This window comes from Corapipo altera, unplaced genomic scaffold (assembly GCF_003945725.1).
Source record: "Corapipo altera isolate COAL_440 unplaced genomic scaffold, ASM394572v1 74, whole genome shotgun sequence".
Lineage (NCBI taxonomy): Eukaryota > Metazoa > Chordata > Aves > Passeriformes > Pipridae > Corapipo > Corapipo altera.
The window spans coordinates 4,342,364-4,361,479 of NW_020884934.1; the positions used below are offsets into that span (position 1 = coordinate 4,342,364).

Here is a 19,116-nt window from a genome sequence, read left to right on the forward strand (position 1 = left end):
CAGAGATTCTAACCAACTTATCTGCTTACCCTTTTTGACAAAACCACAATCTTTGGTTGTTGTGGCCTTACTTTGGAAGTTATTAATTCACAAAAATTTATAGACTAAAGAAAGTGATAGCTGAAGACGGCCATCAAATTCAGTTTCTTAAATTATTTGACATTATCCAAAACTGTTGTCATAGTTTGGCAATAAAACATGACATTAAAATAGAATGAAGTTGTATTTTTTTCGAACTATGCAGTAAGAATTGCTAATTATATCAGTACACGGTCTTTATCTGGAATGGAACGAAGCACGTAGTTCATGGCCAATAATAACAGACACAGGCAGGCCCAGAAAAAAAATTATTCTGGGTGAATAAACGCCAAATCTCTCTTTCCATTATGAGAATTTTTGGAATCATTAATAGTTTCTTCTCCAATGAACTTCAAACTCCCGAAAGAGCAGCATCACTAATTATGATTCAGCCAAAACCCAGGCAGGATTTCCATGGTAACAATATTAGCTGGTCACACCACTTTAGATTCTTGTTTTAGCATGCTTAAAGCGTATGTGAGACTGGTAAGGGATAAAACCAAGCTTTATGGAGCTCTGAAATGAAGAAGAATTTCATCTACAGCCTTTTTCCTCTTTCTTTTTTTCTCCTTGATCTGGATCACTATGTAGTTGTCAGAAATGCTTGCAGTGAGTAACCCAGTTAAAGCAGGGCTGCATCTTTCAGAGGCAATACAACCTTTTATGAACTTGGAGCATTTATGGAACTATTGGACTAAATTCTTTCCTCTCTCTAGTCAGTAGGCAGTGTATTGTCATGTAATAATGTTCTTAAGTCTCACTTTGTACCTCCACAATCCCGTTTGTTCGAGTGCATGAAGTATCCATCTTCACACAAGCAACGGTAGCTCCCAGGTAAATTGGAACAGCCTTGGCTACAACCTCCATTAAAGTCTTCACACTCGTTTATATCTGGAAGGAAAACAAAATACAACCAACTGAGATACTATTCAATAACAGCAGAACTGTAATTGTACTCCTGAGAACTAACATATGAGATCAAAGACTATACCTTCTTCACAGTTCTCTCCTCTCCACCCTGGTTTACAGACACATGTGTATTTGCCTTGTCCATCTATGCAATCCTTATATCCATCTTTATGGCATGGCAGAGGGCTGCACTGGTTTGAAATTTCTGTGGGATGGAAAACATTGAAAAGACTTGTTATTTGGGGTTATTTTTCCTCAGAAATCAGTTTATTCTTCTTCTCTTCCTACAGGTACCTGTCATGAAATAGTAAAGGGCTTGACGCAGAACATCAAGTAGCCCCACAACCATCTTGCTGCTAATTTACAAGTGACTGAGAACATACCAAGCCACGAATACTTTCTTTGTCAGACAGAAAACAACTAGAAGACAAATTACTTGCCAAACCATGCCAATGCCTACAAAATATGACCAAATTCAGACTTGTTACTATTTTCATTACATTTTATGGATGTATTTCACTTTTTAAAGAACAGTGCTCTGCCCCATCATATTGCCACAAATTTCAGTAGACAGATGAAAGTTTCAAGAATACCAAGACTTCAAAATTAGATGAGTTTCTCTATTCAAGGAGGGTCACTTTTACAGAGAAACTGGCACCTCAGGTTGCCTTGGCCATCCAGGTCAAGGGTAGGCTGGATACATCAGCATTTAATACTGTCACCTTTTACAAATATTAACTTCAATGACAAACAAATCTGCATTATAAAGAGAAACTGAAGACCCTTTATACATGCCAGCAAGATCTCAGAAAGCAAAGTTCAAAATATGTAGACTGGGGCAGAGAACACAGAATTCACTGCCTTCTTCTCTCCAACTGAAACACATACATTTCTTTCAGCAGTTCCCATGATTTTTATAGTTTTGCATCAGCATACCACATAAGGCATTATTGTATTTGTGTCTGCTGACTATGATGTTGTCTTTTTGGATTATTTTTCTGCAGGTCTCCAAACATTATAAATGCATTGTTTCTACTTTAAAGCTCTGGAATATCCTTCTTAGACATGCTTTAAAAAAAATAAAATAGTGTCCTAAAAACCAGACTGCAGAATGAAAAGTTGAAAGGATTCAGTGATGTTCATATTCAAAAAAGTGGAGTGAAAAGGCAAGTATGTTTCTGAAGACAGAAAACTTGTTGCAATTCTGTACATAACGCCTCACTGGGTTTCTTAAACATTTCTTACTTCACTCAAAAGAACTAAAGAACTGCAGAATTTTCCTTGTCTTTCCTAGATGAGGATTAAACGGTCAATCTATTCACTGATTTTTATAATTGTTTACCTAGAAATCTGTGTCTCTAAAATGTATGTTCCTTTGTGTTCTCAAATAAATAATTTGGACAAATTATTTTTCAATTCTGCTCACATTGCTATTTTTATTCCTTGATTTTTTTTTTCAGCTTGAGATTGAAAGTATTTACTGTATTATAATACACTTAATTACAATTATTTATTTATTTCTCCTTAGTAAAATTGGATTTTTCATTTGACAGTATCAAAACCATTTGGGTTGAGAAGTTCAGGAAGACAAAACTTCTAAAACTAAAAAAAAAAAATGTTGATATCGGTATCGCAAAACCTTTGTCTCAATAAAAACACATTTTAAAAAAAAGTTGCATAGTTTTAATAGGAATTTTAAATTCCACTTTCTCAGCAGTGGCTCCCCTCCAGAAACGTGCATAAATTTAAGCCTTATAAACATTTGAAAATTTTATGCATATGCACTTCTCCTTTATCCTACTGACTAGTAATAATTTATTTAATTTGATTTTATAATGTGAACCCAAAGGGAGAAATACAATGATTATCAAGTAAACTAGGTTTTTTTCACTGCGTAATACATATTCACACAGTTCTGCTAAATCCTTTCCTCCTGGGACCTCTAATGAGACTGAGAAAGATATGAATGGGAGCATATTTTAGCTTGTGACAGCAGCAGTCACATTGGACAAGTGTTCTGGAAAATATGTTCATCCGTGACCATGTGCAGTGTAATTATTGAGGATTTTTTTTTTTGCCTACCATTGTTTTCAGTGACAAAAACAGTGTCAGAAGGTTAAGTATCCCCATTCCCACTCAAACAAACTGAAGGTTTCTTTGATATAACTAGGCTGTAAAAGTTTAACAGGTTTAGAGAGATGTTTCAACTGTGGCAAGTAGGGAATATGGTAAAAATTGCTTCCTGTGAATTTACTAACGAGAACATAACTCACACTGGATTTACGAATGGATAAAGGCATAAAAATAAAATATTTGAGAAACATCACAAGTTTCATGCTTTGTGTCCTTTTTTGGGGAGTCAACGACTGTGTTCCATGTAAGATTTGAATTTTTCAGCTGATGTTACCCACTTCATGAATGGTCACAGTGCAGCTATGGGCCAAAGAGTGGTACAATGAAGAATTAACCAGTTAACTAATAGAACATGACTTGCTAGATGCAAAGAGTTAAAGACATAGTAGAGTACAGAGGAACTGGGGAATGTTGGTGGGTTGGTGTAGGACACTTCTGTTTCCAGGAGAATTCTGCCTTCCATTTTGCACTTCGTCATAGTTCTTTTCCAGGGTGCTTCATAAAGCTTAAACTGCTTTCTCTGAAAATGCTCTGTCTCACCTAACATTTTTTGTCCATTTCTGCTTTAGATTATTGAGTTAAATGGTTATTTGTCTCTTTTTCTGCCTATAGGAACTGCTTTGTAGCCATGCTCGTGTTCTTAGATGTGAGTGCATTAGGCAAAGCATTTAACAGCAGCACTTACCCTTGACGCAGGCCCTCAGGTCAGCTGGAGAATCAGGAGTAACTGCAGCAACCCTGAAAACCCCAGCTCGATGGGAGGCAAGGCAGCCTGCAAAGGCAAATCCACAGGATCTGCTGGTGATACTAGCACTCATTTAGACTGAAATCACAACAAGCTCATTCATCTTCAAAGAGTCTGTTCCCGAAGCCTGAATTAGGAAACTTGTCTGGGCATGTTAAGGACAGCTGATCACAGAGCAACCTCCTGAGTGCTTCTGCACTAAGGATCTAAGTGCTCAGGGAGATTCTGTGCATTATAATCAGCATGGAAATCATTCAAGTGCTCTGGGTAGAATAATTAAACCAGTATTATCCAAATGAGAGGATCAGGGAATTATATACTAGAGTTGTTTGGGGTTTTTTTTGTACTTACCTAAATATTTGGGATAAAAATACTCCTGTGGAAAGAAAAGAAAAATTTCAGGTAGATAAAATTAGAGCAAAATATATCACTGATTACATTCTAAAATATATTGGTATTAGGACTACAAACAAATTTAAAAGTTCCTTTGACTCACAGAATATAGGCCAAGCTTTCTATGTCATTGTTGTTTAGCCTAAACAAGTAGATTATTTAATACACACAAGATTCAATGGAGAGATTAAGATACTGCACTGAATTGGGAACTTGCAAAATGAAGGCAATGAAAATGAACTGGGTGTCAAAATTACTTTGAAAATTCTCTTTAAATGGGAGGATCTGTTCTGATGCTGTTATTGGATGTAGAGCTAGGCTCCTTTATTTCCCGTTTTCAACCTAAAACAAACAATTCCCCCTGGAATACATTTAACTTCTCACAGCAACTTCATTCCAAATAAAATGAAAAGTGTTACAAAAGCAAAAATTATTAAAAGCAATTGACCATTGACTACTGAAACTATTTAAACTTAACAACTAGTATAGCCAAATATAGCCAATGTTATCAAAGACAAAACTTGGAACTGACACAGTTTGCAAAATATAATAAACCTTTTGTAGTAAAAAGGTAAATAAAATATACCTGCTACCAAACAATGTGCAGTGGTACTGAACTGAGGAATCAAGTCCTCCCCACTTTGAAAAAAATCTCGCAGTAATTAAATCTAACCCTTTCATTAAGATTCTTATAGCTTTGAAGTGTGAATTCTATGTACTTCTGGCTTTCCCTCTGCAAAGAACTATCTATGTCACAGATATTCATAAAATACTTACAGTTTCAGGATTATTTTCAAAGACTTCCCTGGCTTCTTCCTTATTGCATAATTCTTCAATGCATTCTCTTTCTAGATTTCCTTTCTTACTTTCTTCCATAAAAGAATTGGCTCGACGTTTCCTGAGCAGGAACTGGGAGGCATACTGCTGGGATAAAACTTTGGAGAAACAAAGAAGCTCTCTCATTATTTATCTATCTTTTTAACAGCTAAAAAGAGTTATAAACACTGAATAAATATGAGAACCTAACACAAAATTCTGAATTAAATGCTTAGTCAAGAGCTGAGTTCACTGTCATTTTGAAAACTGCAGTCAAGAAATCCTAGGAGTCTGTTTTCTGTATCTGGGGGAGCTGTTTCTGACCAAAAAAAGAAATCCTGAGTCACCAAAATGTTTGTGCAATGCTATGTCCAAAGCATAATTTAACTCTCATATTCAGGACAAGATTTTTTTTTTTAAGTTATGAACATTACAAGATGAGATACGTGACCAGCAAGCGGAAAAAAGCTGCAAAGCCTCTTATATTACCTGTCTCAGTGATCTAGGAGTAAATATTCTGGTGCTGTTTAAGTCATGTGAGACCAAAAACATGTCTTATAAAATCACGCTACTTGTTAGATGTAATTAACATAAATGTAATTTTATTTTTCAGAACTGTACAGAACAAGACAAAGTAAAAGGTGAGAAATCTCAGATAATGTATGAATACATTCACAGTTTACCAAGATAAAATAGAATCCTAGTTAACTTTTATATTTCAGATTCATCATGTTATGTGTTGTTACTTAATTTTCACATATATTGTTATTGTCATTTTATTGACTTTTACACAAATGGTGAACAAATGAAAGATATTTTTGCTCCGGTGTTCTTTTTAGAGACAACTCTACAGGAACAGCAACTAAATCAGACTGCCTCGTGTTTAACTTTTGGACACACCTTGTGATAAAGGAAAAAATGGATGAGCATAATTGGAAAAAGTCCAGCTGACAGGGTTAAAGAGCATGGATGACACATGTTAACTGGAGAGTACCTACACTTCTACACCTGCCCTTCTTTTACCAGCCTTTGCACAACTTAACCTTTCGGAGGAGCACAACCATGTGAGGGTCCTGACATCTGCAGCACAGATCAGATTTGGTGTTCATACCTATTCATCACAGGTCTGCAGACAAGACCAATTCAAGCAGACACAGTTAATTCAGTCTCATCGTGAGCAGATAACACCTCAAACCCAGAGCACCTTCTTGAGACACATGAGCAGCCAAGTGTCAGGGAACAGCCTCCCAGTTTCTGTGTACTGACAGGAAAGAGAAAACTTAAAGAGTAGCTAATGAGGCCCAGAACCTGAATCAAGAATGGCTTTTAGATGACATATTTAATAAAACCATACCATCCTAAACACCTTATGGTCTCTAGCAAGTTCCAAGGAACACAGCTGAAGCACTCTGCAACACTGGATAATGACCTGAAGAAACCTTTCTGTTACAGCATCCCGAATGTATTTTATGTGGGGTGAGCTTGTACCTCCAAACTGATCTATTTGCTTTCACTCTGATAAGATTAATCTTTCTAGAAAGGCAATAGATAAAATTTCTTTAGCATAAGGTGGATGTACTACAGTACACCTCCAAAGTTTTAAAGCACACCTTTATCTCAAAGAGCTGCTCAGGAATGCAAGGAGAGGTCAGCTTGTGTCCTTCCCTGCTCATAAGTGTATCAGTCTGGTATTTGACGATTAATTTTTTCTTATAGACATGCTAATCCACGTGGTGCTTTTACTGGAGAAAAGAAGGAACCCTGCAAGATGAAACTGATCCTCAAGGAAACTGCTTGGAGAAACAACAATCTCATCTTATTTTCTGGGCCTCCACTTTCCGCAAAATTCTTGTCACAAAAGAAATGCTTCAAGCCTGCTTTTCTCTGCTACTGTCTTCCACTTTCACAATCCTTAAGGTATACCAGAAGCGTTGTCTCAAGAAAGGCTGTTAACAACATATTTCAAGAGGTGGATTTGGATTTTCTGATTGTTCTTCATTGAGCAGAGAGGGGGAGCGATGAACTGGAAACTCTGCAACTGTGGATGTCTTAGACCTTTTCTCTCAATCCAAAAGCCCACCACTAATATGCTGTCTCCAAGGAGATTGGCAAAATGCACAGAGAGATGACAGGACAAGAAAGGCCTCCTAAGACCTTTTCTGAACCCTAACTGCACTGGAAAGCACTTCCAGGAAAACACTCTGATAACTTATTTACCATCAACTGTTGCTAGCAGTGTCATTTTAATTACTTTGAGTAAATGCTTTGTCACTACATAAAAGCAAGTTAATAAGAAGGATGCAGAAGAACCATCTAGGAGTGACAACAAAAAAAGTAAAACTGTGTACCACATCTGCTGATTTTATTTGCATTGAAGGTTTCTACAAACACACTGACATAGCTTTGGGGCAGAGGCTCTGTGGTGTGGATGAGGCCTAATTCACAGCTGACTTTAAACAGTCTTGTTTTGACTTTTAGCTGCATCGTTCTCATTTTCATACAGTTTTACAGTAAATAAAACACAAGAAAACTTCAAGTGCATGCAAACAGATATAACACTTTCTACCTCATGTCTTCAGTACACAGTGGAGTAATGGAAATAGGTCTTTTCCCCTACATCACAGCTGTTTATCCTTCTCCTAAGCTGATTTCCCATGGCATTGAGTTTAAATAAAACATGTAACTCAAAGCAAATTCCATGGGGTGCAAATATTTCAACTCCCATACACAGAATTTGTAGTGTATTTAATAATCTGTGTTTTAATTACAAAGATTATGATAGGACCTTTATTAAAAAACAATCCTGATTGCTACTGCTGCCAGTTTGATTACAGGAAACTCCAGCCTACTTCTGACCCTGCCAAACCAACAGTTAACCCTTAATGCACTTGGTGTGTTTCACTCAGTTATCACTGAAGCATCATGCCTTACAATTTCCATAGGTGTTGTACAGACACTGTGTAGTGATGACTTATCAAGCACCTGTTTAGAAGCAATGCTACTAAAAAAAAAAAAAATTGTGGGAGAGGAAGAGATTCAGTAGCTTCTTACAGCTGTTTTGTTGTGCAGATGCAACCACAAACCTGCCTTAAGTGGGCCCCTTAAACCTAACTTAGAGCTCCTTACCTAATCCCCCAGTCATGGAAAGCAGCTGTAGCCCAGTCCCGCTCTCTCCCAGAAACTCGGAGCCCCCATAAACTGAATAAAAAGGACATGTGATGCTGTTGTATTGCAAACAGCTCCAAAATTCCAGGGACTAGAGTCTCCCAAAATGCTTATCAGTGACATGAGCTTTATGCAGCCAACAAAAAAAAAGTCAGCCGCTAATATTTATGTTACTTCTCCAAAATCTGTCCCTCACTGGGTGTTTGACCAAACAACGGCACTAAGACCAGCAGAGGCAACTTTCATTTATGATTATTGAACGGTACAAGCTGCATCATTAAGCTGTTTTCTCTTCCTGCCTCCCTGCCATTCCAGAAATCCCTGCCATTGTTCAGAGAGAGGGATAGGAAGCCGGACTATATGGACCACAGAAATTTTGCATTAGCAAGACACTGCTACTGAGAAAAGTGACAAGGTATGCAATGGAGAAGATACATGGAACCGAAAATGTGATGAAAACAGGAGAAAAAAAACATTATGAAACACTCATTAGAAGATTTATTTTTAGAACCCGTTAAAAAAAAAAGTTAAAAAATTAACTTTCATCTTTCGATACTGTTCCCTTCTCGAGTCAGAAACCCCAGCATTCAAACAGAAAGCCTGAATGGTAAACACTGGGTTTCTCTTCTGCCGGTTTAATCATTAGTAAAATGGGTCAGAAAGAGGCTTACTTTGAGCTTGTTCCAGATGCAGTCTTCTTTTACTACTAAAAGGCTCAAAGACTTCTGTTTCGAAAAGACTTTATTATTATTATTATTGGTTTTTAATCTGTGAGAGCAAGCAGCCCTTACCTAGGTCTGAACTTACCAAAAGTCAGGGACCGCACAATAACGCGGTGTCTCCTGGAGACCTCGATCTATCCCCAAGGGTTGTTCCTGGGAGGGAACCCCGTGAAGGGACACTTTCCCCTTGGCCATAAACAGCTCCAGAGCCGCTCAGGGCGCCGAGTCACAACTCGGTTGTCCCAGAAAGCTGCCGAATCCCTTGGGACCGATGAGCTCCACATACTCTCCGGCTGGCCCCATCCCCACGACCCCGGCCCGTCCCCCCGCGTGCCCCCCGCTCCTCTCCCTCTCCCCACTCACAGGTCGCCGCCTGGGCCATCGCGATGGCCACTGCCAGCAGCGGGAGCCACCGCGGCCCCATCGCTGCCGGGGGGCGGCCGGGACTGCGCTACTCAGCGGGGCCGGGCGAGGCTCCGGGGGCGGGAGGGAGGGACGGCGGGGCGGGGGGGGGAGGCCGGGCAGCGCTGCCCTGCGGGGAGCGTCAGCAGGGCGCCGGGGCAGCGGCCTGACCGGACACAGTGGGCCGGGCACATGGAGCTGCGCAGGCATCCCGGCAGAATAGACCGAAACAAGCACGGCGGCTCTAATAGACCCATGTTATTATAGGGTCGCCGTGTTTACTTTCTCAGGGGCCGGGGGAGCGAGGCGGAGGGGGCGGTGGTGATTGGGTCATGCTCGCAGTTGATTGGCTGATCGGGCAGAGCCGCCCGGTCTTATTGGCCGGGCCTCGGCTAACCTTCCTGCCCGCCATTAAGTGTGTCCTTCTGCGGCCGCCGTCCGCCGTATCCCGGGGTTACGGGTCGAGGGCGCCTCACACGGAGCCGGAGGCGCCTCGAGCGTGGCGGGGCCGGAGAGGGGCCGCCGCCCCTGGCTGCTTCTCCCCCCGCAGCCTGGGGGATACCGCGACGTCCCGTCTCCGTGGACGCCTCCGCCAGAGCCACCGGTGAGCGCCCGGGGGCGGGGGAGGAGGGCGCAGCCATGTGGGGGTTCGGCAGCCGGGAAGGGGAGGTGTTCGCCCCTTAGAAAGTGGGGGGGTTTTCCATATAAAACAAAGAAGCCACGTTCCGCGGTGGGACAGTCGAGTGAAGGGACGGTGCATGGGTGTCTGGATTTTGGAGTTGCTTCTTTTTTTTGAAGGGGAGGAGCGTGGCTGGGAACTGCAGTGGATCTTGTAGTAACTTTGCTTTTCCTGGAGAGCTGGAGGTCCTAAAGTTGTTTTCTTGTAGTGACATTTCTTTTCCAGGAAAGCTGGCGGTCTCATAGCTGTTTTCTTGCAGATACTCCTATGCTTCAAGTCTTTTCAAGACGTCGCTGTTCTCGGGGTTTGATTCTAAAATCGTTCTTAAAATGCTCAGAAACGACCGCTTGCAAAATTTAAGTTTTGCTTGAGGAATAATTTTTTGGAAGTTCTCAAAATCGTGCTCTGGCTAGAGGCCCATCATTATTCTGTCTGGAACCAGTGACAGCTTTAAGGACCGATATCTTTTGACCTGGCAGAACTGAGAAGTGGAATTTTGTGCCACAAGAAGGAAAAGGTTTTCAGTTTTTTGTAAAATGATAACCCACCATCACCTTAATCTGAGAAATATGTACCTTACTAGGGAATATTTCAGAACTTTTCCTAAGATCTGGGTAATTGAGGTGCAAAGGTTTTCTTAATGGATATGTGAAAACCACTGTTTGAAAACGACACAGAACTAAAATTCTGTGTAAGTCTATATAAATATAAAATAAAATTCAAACACATCAGATGAGGAACATTACAGTAGGAAATTAAATAATTAAGCTCCGTGAGGAGGGTCAGGTTTAAATGGTTTGTTTGATTGCATTTCAAAGGACGTGAAACCCTGCTGTAACTGAGAGAAATTCTCTACTATAAAAACCTCTACTGAAGGCACAACACTTAATGTAGATTCTTACATTAAAATGTGTAAAAGGTGCTGGTTTTGCACTTTGATATGAAAGTAGATAAACATATTCATTAGATGACTTTGGATGCTGGACTTGCTGCTACCCATTGCTTTGGATCATGAACATCAGGGCTCCTGAGTACCTCTTGATCTTAATCTAGAGTGTTAGTGCACTTATCTGTCTTGTTTTTCTTTATGCTACACCTTTTTTTGTACTTTAAAGTGGGATCTTTGACATTCTTAGTCCTTGGCACTTGTGCTGACCTGCTACATAAATGGTGTACTGGCTTAACTGTGAAGTATTTCTGACCTTGGTTTTGTTTGACCTTAACAGGCACAAAGAGTTTCAACTGACAGATGTAATGTCTGGAACAGGTTTTGGATGTTGTTAATGCAACATATAAAATACCTGTCATGTGCCATACGTATTTCAGGGATCGAGTCTCTCCAAGCTCCCATAACACGATGTGATTTGCCTCCCTACCATGATTTTTTCAGCAGTGTTGAATGCCCTTTGTAGTGGCATGTTTGTGAAAATTTTTCTTATTTGTGACTTCCTGCCCACCTGCCTTTATGATTCCATATTTAAACAGTGATTCCTGTGCTATGACATAGTAATCCTCTGCTCTTCAGTCTTTAACAAGTTTTCCTGGTCTCCTGAATCCCATTTGAATGCTCTGGGCCATATGTGTGCTGAGAGCAGTTTGCAAAGCTGGACGGTCTGCATAATATGGGGTGGGAATTGTTCTGTTAGGATGCTCAGGCACTGAAAATACCACATTTTTGTCATTTGACAAAGTGACAATGGCACGCTTTGTTCATTGAGCTGTTACATTTTGCTTTTCAGTAGAACCAGCTGAAAATTTGTGTAACTGTGTTCTCAAAGTTAGCTCTGTTGTTACTTGCTTGTGGGTTGAGGCACCATACCCCACTGCATATTTTTTTTTATAATTTTGTATTCTTCAGAGCTCAGTTTTACTACTTGTGATAATTGCATTCATGTTGCTCTACTTCCTAAAAACTTCTGTGTTCTTCATGCACTCAGCTCTCCTGTGGAGAAGCTCAGGTTCTCTTGTACAATGGAATATAAATGTTTAAAGAGTATCTGTCTCTGCTTCAAAAGAAATCTGACCTATTTCTGATATTAAATGACAGCAAATCCACACAAAGACATCCTTGAATACAGCAGCTTCATGGGATCAGGAAGAGCTCTTAGTTCTTACCTGTGTAAAATTATCTAAACCACCACAGTTTGTTAAGGACAACATAGGTCTATTAGGGATAGTTCCTCAATTCTTTTTCACTTTTGTCTAGATTTGAAAGATGACAGATTTGGAAAGTTGTTATAATCTCTAATTATTCAGTTTTCTGCATCATTTGAAATTACTTTGATTTGAGGTTAGTTATAATTTAAAATATGAGAGGGATTTTGAGACTCAAGCTTTAGGAGGCTTGCTGTGGTAATTCAGAGTGTCATAACTCTCAGTTCATCTTCTCACGGAGGCAGGTTGGCAGTAGGGAATATATGTCTGCATCCCAGCTGCCCTGGTGTGAATCCAGTTGTTTTCTTAGCTTAATCTGTTGATCAAAATGGGAGCTGAGATGAGCTGAGGTGACAGTGCACATCCTATAACATAAAACTCAAATCATGGGTTATTTTCCCCCAAGTTTAAATTTCCTTGAGATGCACACTGGGTTTCCCCACTCTTCCATGTAACCCACCAAGTGCACTTGAGAAAACATAGTCCCACAAATGGCTTTGCATTTTCCCAGGGGAGAAACAACCTGAACAGCCTTTTCCAGCCCCTAACAAGTGCTGGACTCTAATATACAGTAAAGTGAAAGGCCTTTACGTGGACAACTACTGTTGTTGGCCATAGGATTATTGTAACTTGGATAACTGGAGGAGTTTTAAAGCTTTTGCATCTCTGTGCCCTTGACTGCATGGTTCGTGTAAGCTTTACTGTTTCATAAATAAATATATATAAATATAAATGTGTGTACAACAAAATAGCCAAGCACATATCACACAGTTATTCTCCATTGTTTGTTTCATAGAGCAGCGTGAAAAAGAGGAATGTTCTCAGTTTCTTTCTCCTTAAAGAGTAGAAAGTAGAATTGTGAAATGATGGAAGTAATTGATACTTTTATTTAATTTAGTGACCATTACTAGATACAGTTGCCAGTTCCTCAAAATACTCAATAGAGAACCCAGTTTCCTTGTTGTGGGATCTTTTTGTGTAAAAGCAGTTGACAGTTAAGTGAATACACTTAGCAGGTAGGGACGTTCTGTGTTTGCTTTTAATGCCTTATCCTGTTATGTTCTTATAAGCCTTACTCATGCTTGAAATTGGTCCTTACTTTCCATTCCTCAGTAGAACTGTGGGATGTGTCAGCAAGGCAAGCACTGGAATTTTGTAGCTTGATACGTCTTGCTCTTCTAACTTGCAGGTTTCCTTGTGTGTAGTTTATTTTATGTGAATACTGTGTTGTTGCTGCCCAGGTACGTAAAATGGGGGCAGATGAAATTTGAGAGGATGGAAAAGAGAAAGAAATAATGGGACTGTCATGGGCTAAGTGAACATGAACAGATAGGGAAATACCTTGCCTTGGTTAAACATAGGGGCTAACCATGCCTTTTTTTCCCTTCTTTTCCTTGCTAGCAGCAGTGACAAGACAAAGTCTTTTTGGGTTGCTCTGGCCTGTCCACATTGTTTCTGGATGGCTCTGGATGGATAGTGAAGAGGGATGTTCAGTCTAATGGCCAATTGCTGCAACTGGTTAAAACGGTGGCAGGAACCTGTCAGGTAACTATGGGAAGCTATTCTACATTTCTGTGCTGATCTTCCTGTATCCCGCCTATACTTTACTTCATTTGCTTCGTATTTTTTAATTCAGTTACAAAAATCAATCAGTTTTTTTCTCCAGGAGATAATTAATACATCTTCTGATCTTAAAAATGAAATGTTAATCATCTCCAATTTGGGTGCTTTGTTTCTGACTTCAGGAAAGTATAAAATTCAAAATACTGTCTTTCATGTCCTGTTTCCTCAGGTTGAGCATTATGGGGTGGTGCTAAAATGTTTGTTATAGAATCATAGAATGGTTTCGATTGGAAGGGATCTTAAAGATCATCTTGTTCCAGCCTCATGGGCAGGGACACTTCCTACTATCCCAGGTTGCTCAAATCCCCATCAACTTGGCCTTGAACACTTCCAGGGACGGGGCATCCGCAGCTTCTCTGGGCAACCTGTGCCAGGGCCTCACCACCCTCACAGTAAAGACTTCTTTCCTAATACCTAATCTAAACCTACTCTCTTTCAGTTTGAAGCTGTTTCTCCTTGTCCTGTCACTTCGAGCTCTTGTAAAAAGTCCCTCTTAACTTTCTTGTGGCACCTTCAGGTACTGGAAGGCTGCAATTAGGTCACCCCGAAGTCTACTCTTCTGCAGGATGAACAATCCCAATTCTCTCAGCCTTTCCTCATAGTAAAGGTGCTCCATCCCTCAAATCCACTTGGTGGCCCTCCTCTGGAATCACTCCAACAGGGATCCCTTCATCTCTGTCATTGATGAAGGTATTAAATAACACTCATCCGAATATGGACCCCTGAGGGGCACCACTGGTCACTAATGTCCATGGGGACTCTGAGCTGTCACCATTCCCCTCTGGATGTGTCTGTCCAACCAATTCCTTATCCACCTTGGAATCCATCTCTCCAGTTTAGGGAGAAGGATGTTGTGGGGGATCACATCAAAGACTTTACGGAAGTCCAGATAAATGTCATCTGTAGCCCCTCCCTTGTCCACTGATGGAATCACTCCATGGTAGAAAACCACAAGGACTACTGTGTTTGGGTTTTATCTTATTGTTTTAGTTTCTACGTTTTGAAATTTTTAAGTGTAATGTGTTAAAACACTTTATTGTCAAGAGTAGCCCCAGTGTAAAACTAATTTTCTTACTATTGTTGAAGTATCTTAATACTGCATTTCCTGGGTAGCTTGGTGATCCATTCTCATTTATGGAATTTTACTGTTTTTCTTTGTTCCTATTACTTTGACATCTTGCTTTTTCCTCCAAGTCGCAGGGAGGCACAGATAGTACATAGTTTGTTTCAAACTATATGCAAACTATGGGAAATAAATAAACTTATTTATACTTCACACTCGTAGGAGGATTTGCTCTTTTCTTCAGTGCTACGTAGTTTAGATTTTACAGAAGGTGCTGCTGTTCAAAGAACTATGTTGGATTGAGTAGCTTTCTGACACTACTAATGTGTTAGAGACAATTGTGAGTTTATAAAAGTTCTAATTTTAGATTCCTGTTAAAGTATAATGTATTATGATCCTACTCTTCATTTTTAGATTCTTTTCTCAGAGCTTTTTGGCTCTTCTGAAAGAACTTGCATAAATTATACTTCATGTTTGATACTATTACAGTTTTAAGTCTGGAAATAACAATATTTTTAGTATTACTTCACTTAAAGGGGCATAAAATTGAGCAAATTTCATTTGACTGCTCTGAGTGTTTGTGAATAGGAGGAAAAGCTGAGGAGTACAGAGTCATGCTTTTCCTATTGCTTTGTTTAAAATCCTCTTCTGGTAAATATTTATAGCATCTGATGCTGTCTACACAACTTTTATGTACTGTGTAGTGTTGTTCAGATGCATTCCTGGAGACAGAAATAAATTCCTAATACAGGAACAGCTTTGAGGCAGAGAGATGGTAAAAATACAGGAAAATGGAAATGAAATTACCATTTTGCCAGGAATTGTTAAAGGGACCATGACCACACCAAATAAAATTTACAGTACCATGAAATTAAATTTCAGCAGGCAAATACAAATTGAAAGCAAAATCGTTGTCTCATATGAAACTTAGAACCACAATAATAGACTTCTCATTTCATACCTTGTTCTGCTGTTCTGTCTATTCAGGTGGTTTGACATACTGAACACCAGATACGCAATTGTACCAATGCTACTCCTTGGTATTTTGATACCTGTTATTTCTACTGCTTGGTGGTAAATTTGCTATGCATGTGTTAAAAAAATATAATAAAATAAGTGGTGTCTAGCTGGAGGGAGAAAAAGATTTTAAATATCTTTCTCTTTTATTTGTATCCTTATGGAGGAAGGTGACGCTAATAATGGTCGGTCTTGATAATGCTGGTAAAACTGCTACAGTTCGAGGAATTCAAGGAGGTAAGGAAGTTATTTATTGTCTAAATGGAGTACTGAGAGAGAATAATTCCTAATTTTGAATCATTTAAATCTGAAAAGCCCAAAAAAACAAATGTTCAGAGTATCTTGATGCTTATATGCCTTGAGCTGACCACTGTATTTTTAACTGTGCAAAATGCTAAATTGCAACAAAATATGTTCTGGGTTCTTTTTAAATTTCATGAGCATCATAGGATATTTTTGACAAGAATAAGGTCTTTTCAGCAGTTCAATAAATAGCTGAAGGAACATTGTAACTACAAACAAGTTGCTAGTCTCCGTCAGTTGATTTAAGCGAAAGTGTAGGACAAAAACTCTGAAGGTTGTAGACCACATTCTATGTAATAATTACTTTGAATTAATGCCATGATACAAAATATTCTGGTTAAAGATCTGCTTCACATGTTGTGTACATTAGAGAAATCAATGGACTTCATATTTTTCTTTTTTACTTGTGTGCCTGTGCTCAGGTTGCTCTCAGGTGACCATCCAGTAACGTGCAAACTTTATATAAAAATCAGTGTTGTAATTACATATAATGACAAAAAGGTTAAAAAGAGGGAAATTGCATATGTGTGTATAATAACACATATTTTTTATCATCATTTATCATCAGAAGAGCACTGAAATTACTGCCTAGAAAATTAACAGTAAGAGACAACTTCATTTTGAAGGGTACTTTGAACCATCCAATGACACAGTGCAAACAGGATGTAATTCGAGATAAAACTTGTGCTTATGAAAACGAAAATTCTCTGTAGGATTTTTCCCCCGTACTTCTGAAATTGTCGTTCTAAATAACTTTCATCTAGTGCAATAACAAGAATGTATTCAGTAGTGTTTTGGTAGACTTGAAAACTCCACCTCAACTTTCTGTTTACTTGTGTTATGTAAGGAAGCTGGAATAAAATTAAGGATATTCTCTCATGTTCCTGAGTCTTTGCCCTGAAAACATGAGTGTTTAGTTATTTAGCCTTCCATTCTATATCAAAATCCACTTTAATCCCTTTATTAGCTCAATATGACAGTTATTTCTAAAAATCCTGTTTTTCTGGGGAAAAAAGATAAGGTGAAGATGGGTATTTCTAAACTCAAGGAAGAGATAGTTCTGATTTCTGTGACTGTTTCGCAGTGTTTAAACAGTTGCCTTATAATGCAATAATGGTTGGGTTTTTTTCCCTTAGCAGGGCTTGCAGAGATTAGAACCAGTATTTTTGGCTGTATATCAGATACCCAGTCTGTAGGAGGAGACTGCAGCTGCAGTTGGTTTCTGCTAAAACCCAGCTGTCATATCTCAGTTTTTAGCACTCTGGGTAAATCAGCATGGCCACCAAAGACTTATTTGCCAAAACAACTGAATCTTACACCTGTTTCTCCTGCCTTGTGGCTACCAAACTACATAAAACAGTTGAATATATCCAATTATCTCAGCCCTGCAGAGAGAGCTTAGTGGTGTGAGGCAAGTACAAGCTTTCTTTGCCCTCAAGGAAGGCAGACAGTGAGCAAGAGTTTTAAATATAAAACTATAATAGTTTTAGCATATTGCATGGCAAACTAGAAACACAGAAAATAACAATAAACAAGCAAAGGCTGAAACCTGTTCTTGAATAAAGAGAGTTAAGTAGTTTACATCTCAAAGGAACGTGGTTTCGTTCACTTCATCTTAGGCCTTGGTTTAAACTTCTGAAGTTGTTTTGGCAACCATAGAGGATAAAGAATAAATTTAGCAGAGCACAAGGGTTCCCAGGTCATAATGTTTTGTTTGTTTTCCTTCTCAAACATGAATTAATACCATGCAAATGCTGGATGGTGGTGACGGGGAAGTAAAAATGGCAGTACACTGAAGACCACTGCAATGGAACTATCTATATTAAAATATTAAATATTCAATATAAATATATGAATTATTTATAAATAGCAAAATAAATCTATTATATAAATAAATATATTTTAATATAAATAAATTATTAAAAACTGCATTTTTGGCTCCTTTCTTTTCTCCACCCCCTTGATCTAATGCTCCTATCTAAATTAGTGTAATGCAACTGGTTAAAAGACTAATGTGTTAATTCAGAATTACCTGAGAAAAGGGGAAAATCTTAATGTAAAAATAAAAATGTGTTTGGCAATGTGATGCCATTTAACAGAGAGACTTTACTCCATATTTTTAAAATATTAATTTTGCTACACAAATCATGATATTAAATCCTCTTTAAACTGAAAGATAAACTTTCTTTTTTGAACTCTGACAGAGTCTCCTGAAGATGTGGCTCCAACAGTTGGGTTTTCCAAAATTGATCTTAAGCAGGGACGCTTTGAAGTGACAATCTTTGATTTGGGAGGTGGAAAACGAATTCGGAATATCTGGAGGAACTACTATGCTGAGTCCTACGGAGTGATATTTGTGGTGGATTCCAGTGATGTTGAAAGAATGGAAGAAACAAAACAAGCCATGATAGAAGTTTTAAACAGCCCTAAGATATCGGGAAAACCCGTATTGGTGTAAGTAATGTAATAAATGTTCTCCTAATAATCTGAAATTTGGGAGATTTAAACCTTCTGAGAAATCATTTATGTATAGTATGAACATAAGTTAAAGTACTATAGTAATACTAATAACTAATACTACTAAGTTAAAGTACACTAATACTGCTGTAACTTTAGCACTAAGCAATATTACAATTAGTTTTATGATACTTATGTTTATTTATGTTACTCTCATATCATGCTGGGGAACAAAGCCTCGTCTTTCTCTCCCTCTTTCCATTCCTCTTTCCCTCCACAGTAGCTGGTGATATCCTGAATCCATTCACTGCCTCTGACTTTGTAACTTATTTAATCCTTCTCAGGGATATTTATTTGTCTTCTCTTTCTTTAGCAGTGGGAAAACAATAAGATGGGATTTTTTAATACTTTAAAATTGTAATATTACTTGAAATGACAGGCTTTACAAATCTGGCAT

The 19,116-nt window shown here is 38.8% G+C and overlaps 2 protein-coding genes across 8 annotated transcripts in view; one reads left to right on the forward strand and one right to left on the reverse strand.

Annotated features, from left to right (window-relative positions):
- PROS1 (protein S) overlaps window positions 1–9,455 on the reverse strand; it is a 29,255-nt gene extending 19,800 nt beyond the window's left edge. The window contains exons 1-6 of the mRNA XM_027660083.1: window positions 9,325–9,455; window positions 5,036–5,193; window positions 4,217–4,241; window positions 3,806–3,892; window positions 1,070–1,192; window positions 847–969 (exon numbers count right to left, since the gene is read on the reverse strand). Of these exons, the coding sequence (XP_027515884.1) occupies window positions 847–969; window positions 1,070–1,192; window positions 3,806–3,892; window positions 4,217–4,241; window positions 5,036–5,193; window positions 9,325–9,385 (577 nt within the window). The 5' untranslated portion in view covers window positions 9,386–9,455. The remainder of the gene's footprint in view (window positions 1–846; window positions 970–1,069; window positions 1,193–3,805; window positions 3,893–4,216; window positions 4,242–5,035; window positions 5,194–9,324) is intronic.
- Window positions 9,456–9,825: 370 nt separating this feature from the next.
- Window positions 9,826–19,116, forward strand: part of ARL13B (ADP ribosylation factor like GTPase 13B) — a 37,656-nt gene continuing 28,365 nt past the window's right edge. For 2 of the 7 annotated variants that reach the window (XM_027660086.1, XM_027660087.1), the window contains exons 1-4: window positions 9,827–9,967; window positions 13,601–13,741; window positions 16,066–16,136; window positions 18,407–18,656. In XM_027660086.1, coding sequence (XP_027515887.1) covers window positions 13,683–13,741; window positions 16,066–16,136; window positions 18,407–18,656 — 380 coding nt within the window. In that variant the 5' untranslated portion in view covers window positions 9,827–9,967; window positions 13,601–13,682. Of the gene's footprint in view, window positions 9,968–13,600; window positions 13,742–16,065; window positions 16,137–18,406; window positions 18,657–19,116 lie in introns of those variants that run through there. The other 5 variants (XM_027660089.1, XM_027660090.1, XM_027660084.1 and 2 more) reach the window with 4 other exon arrangements.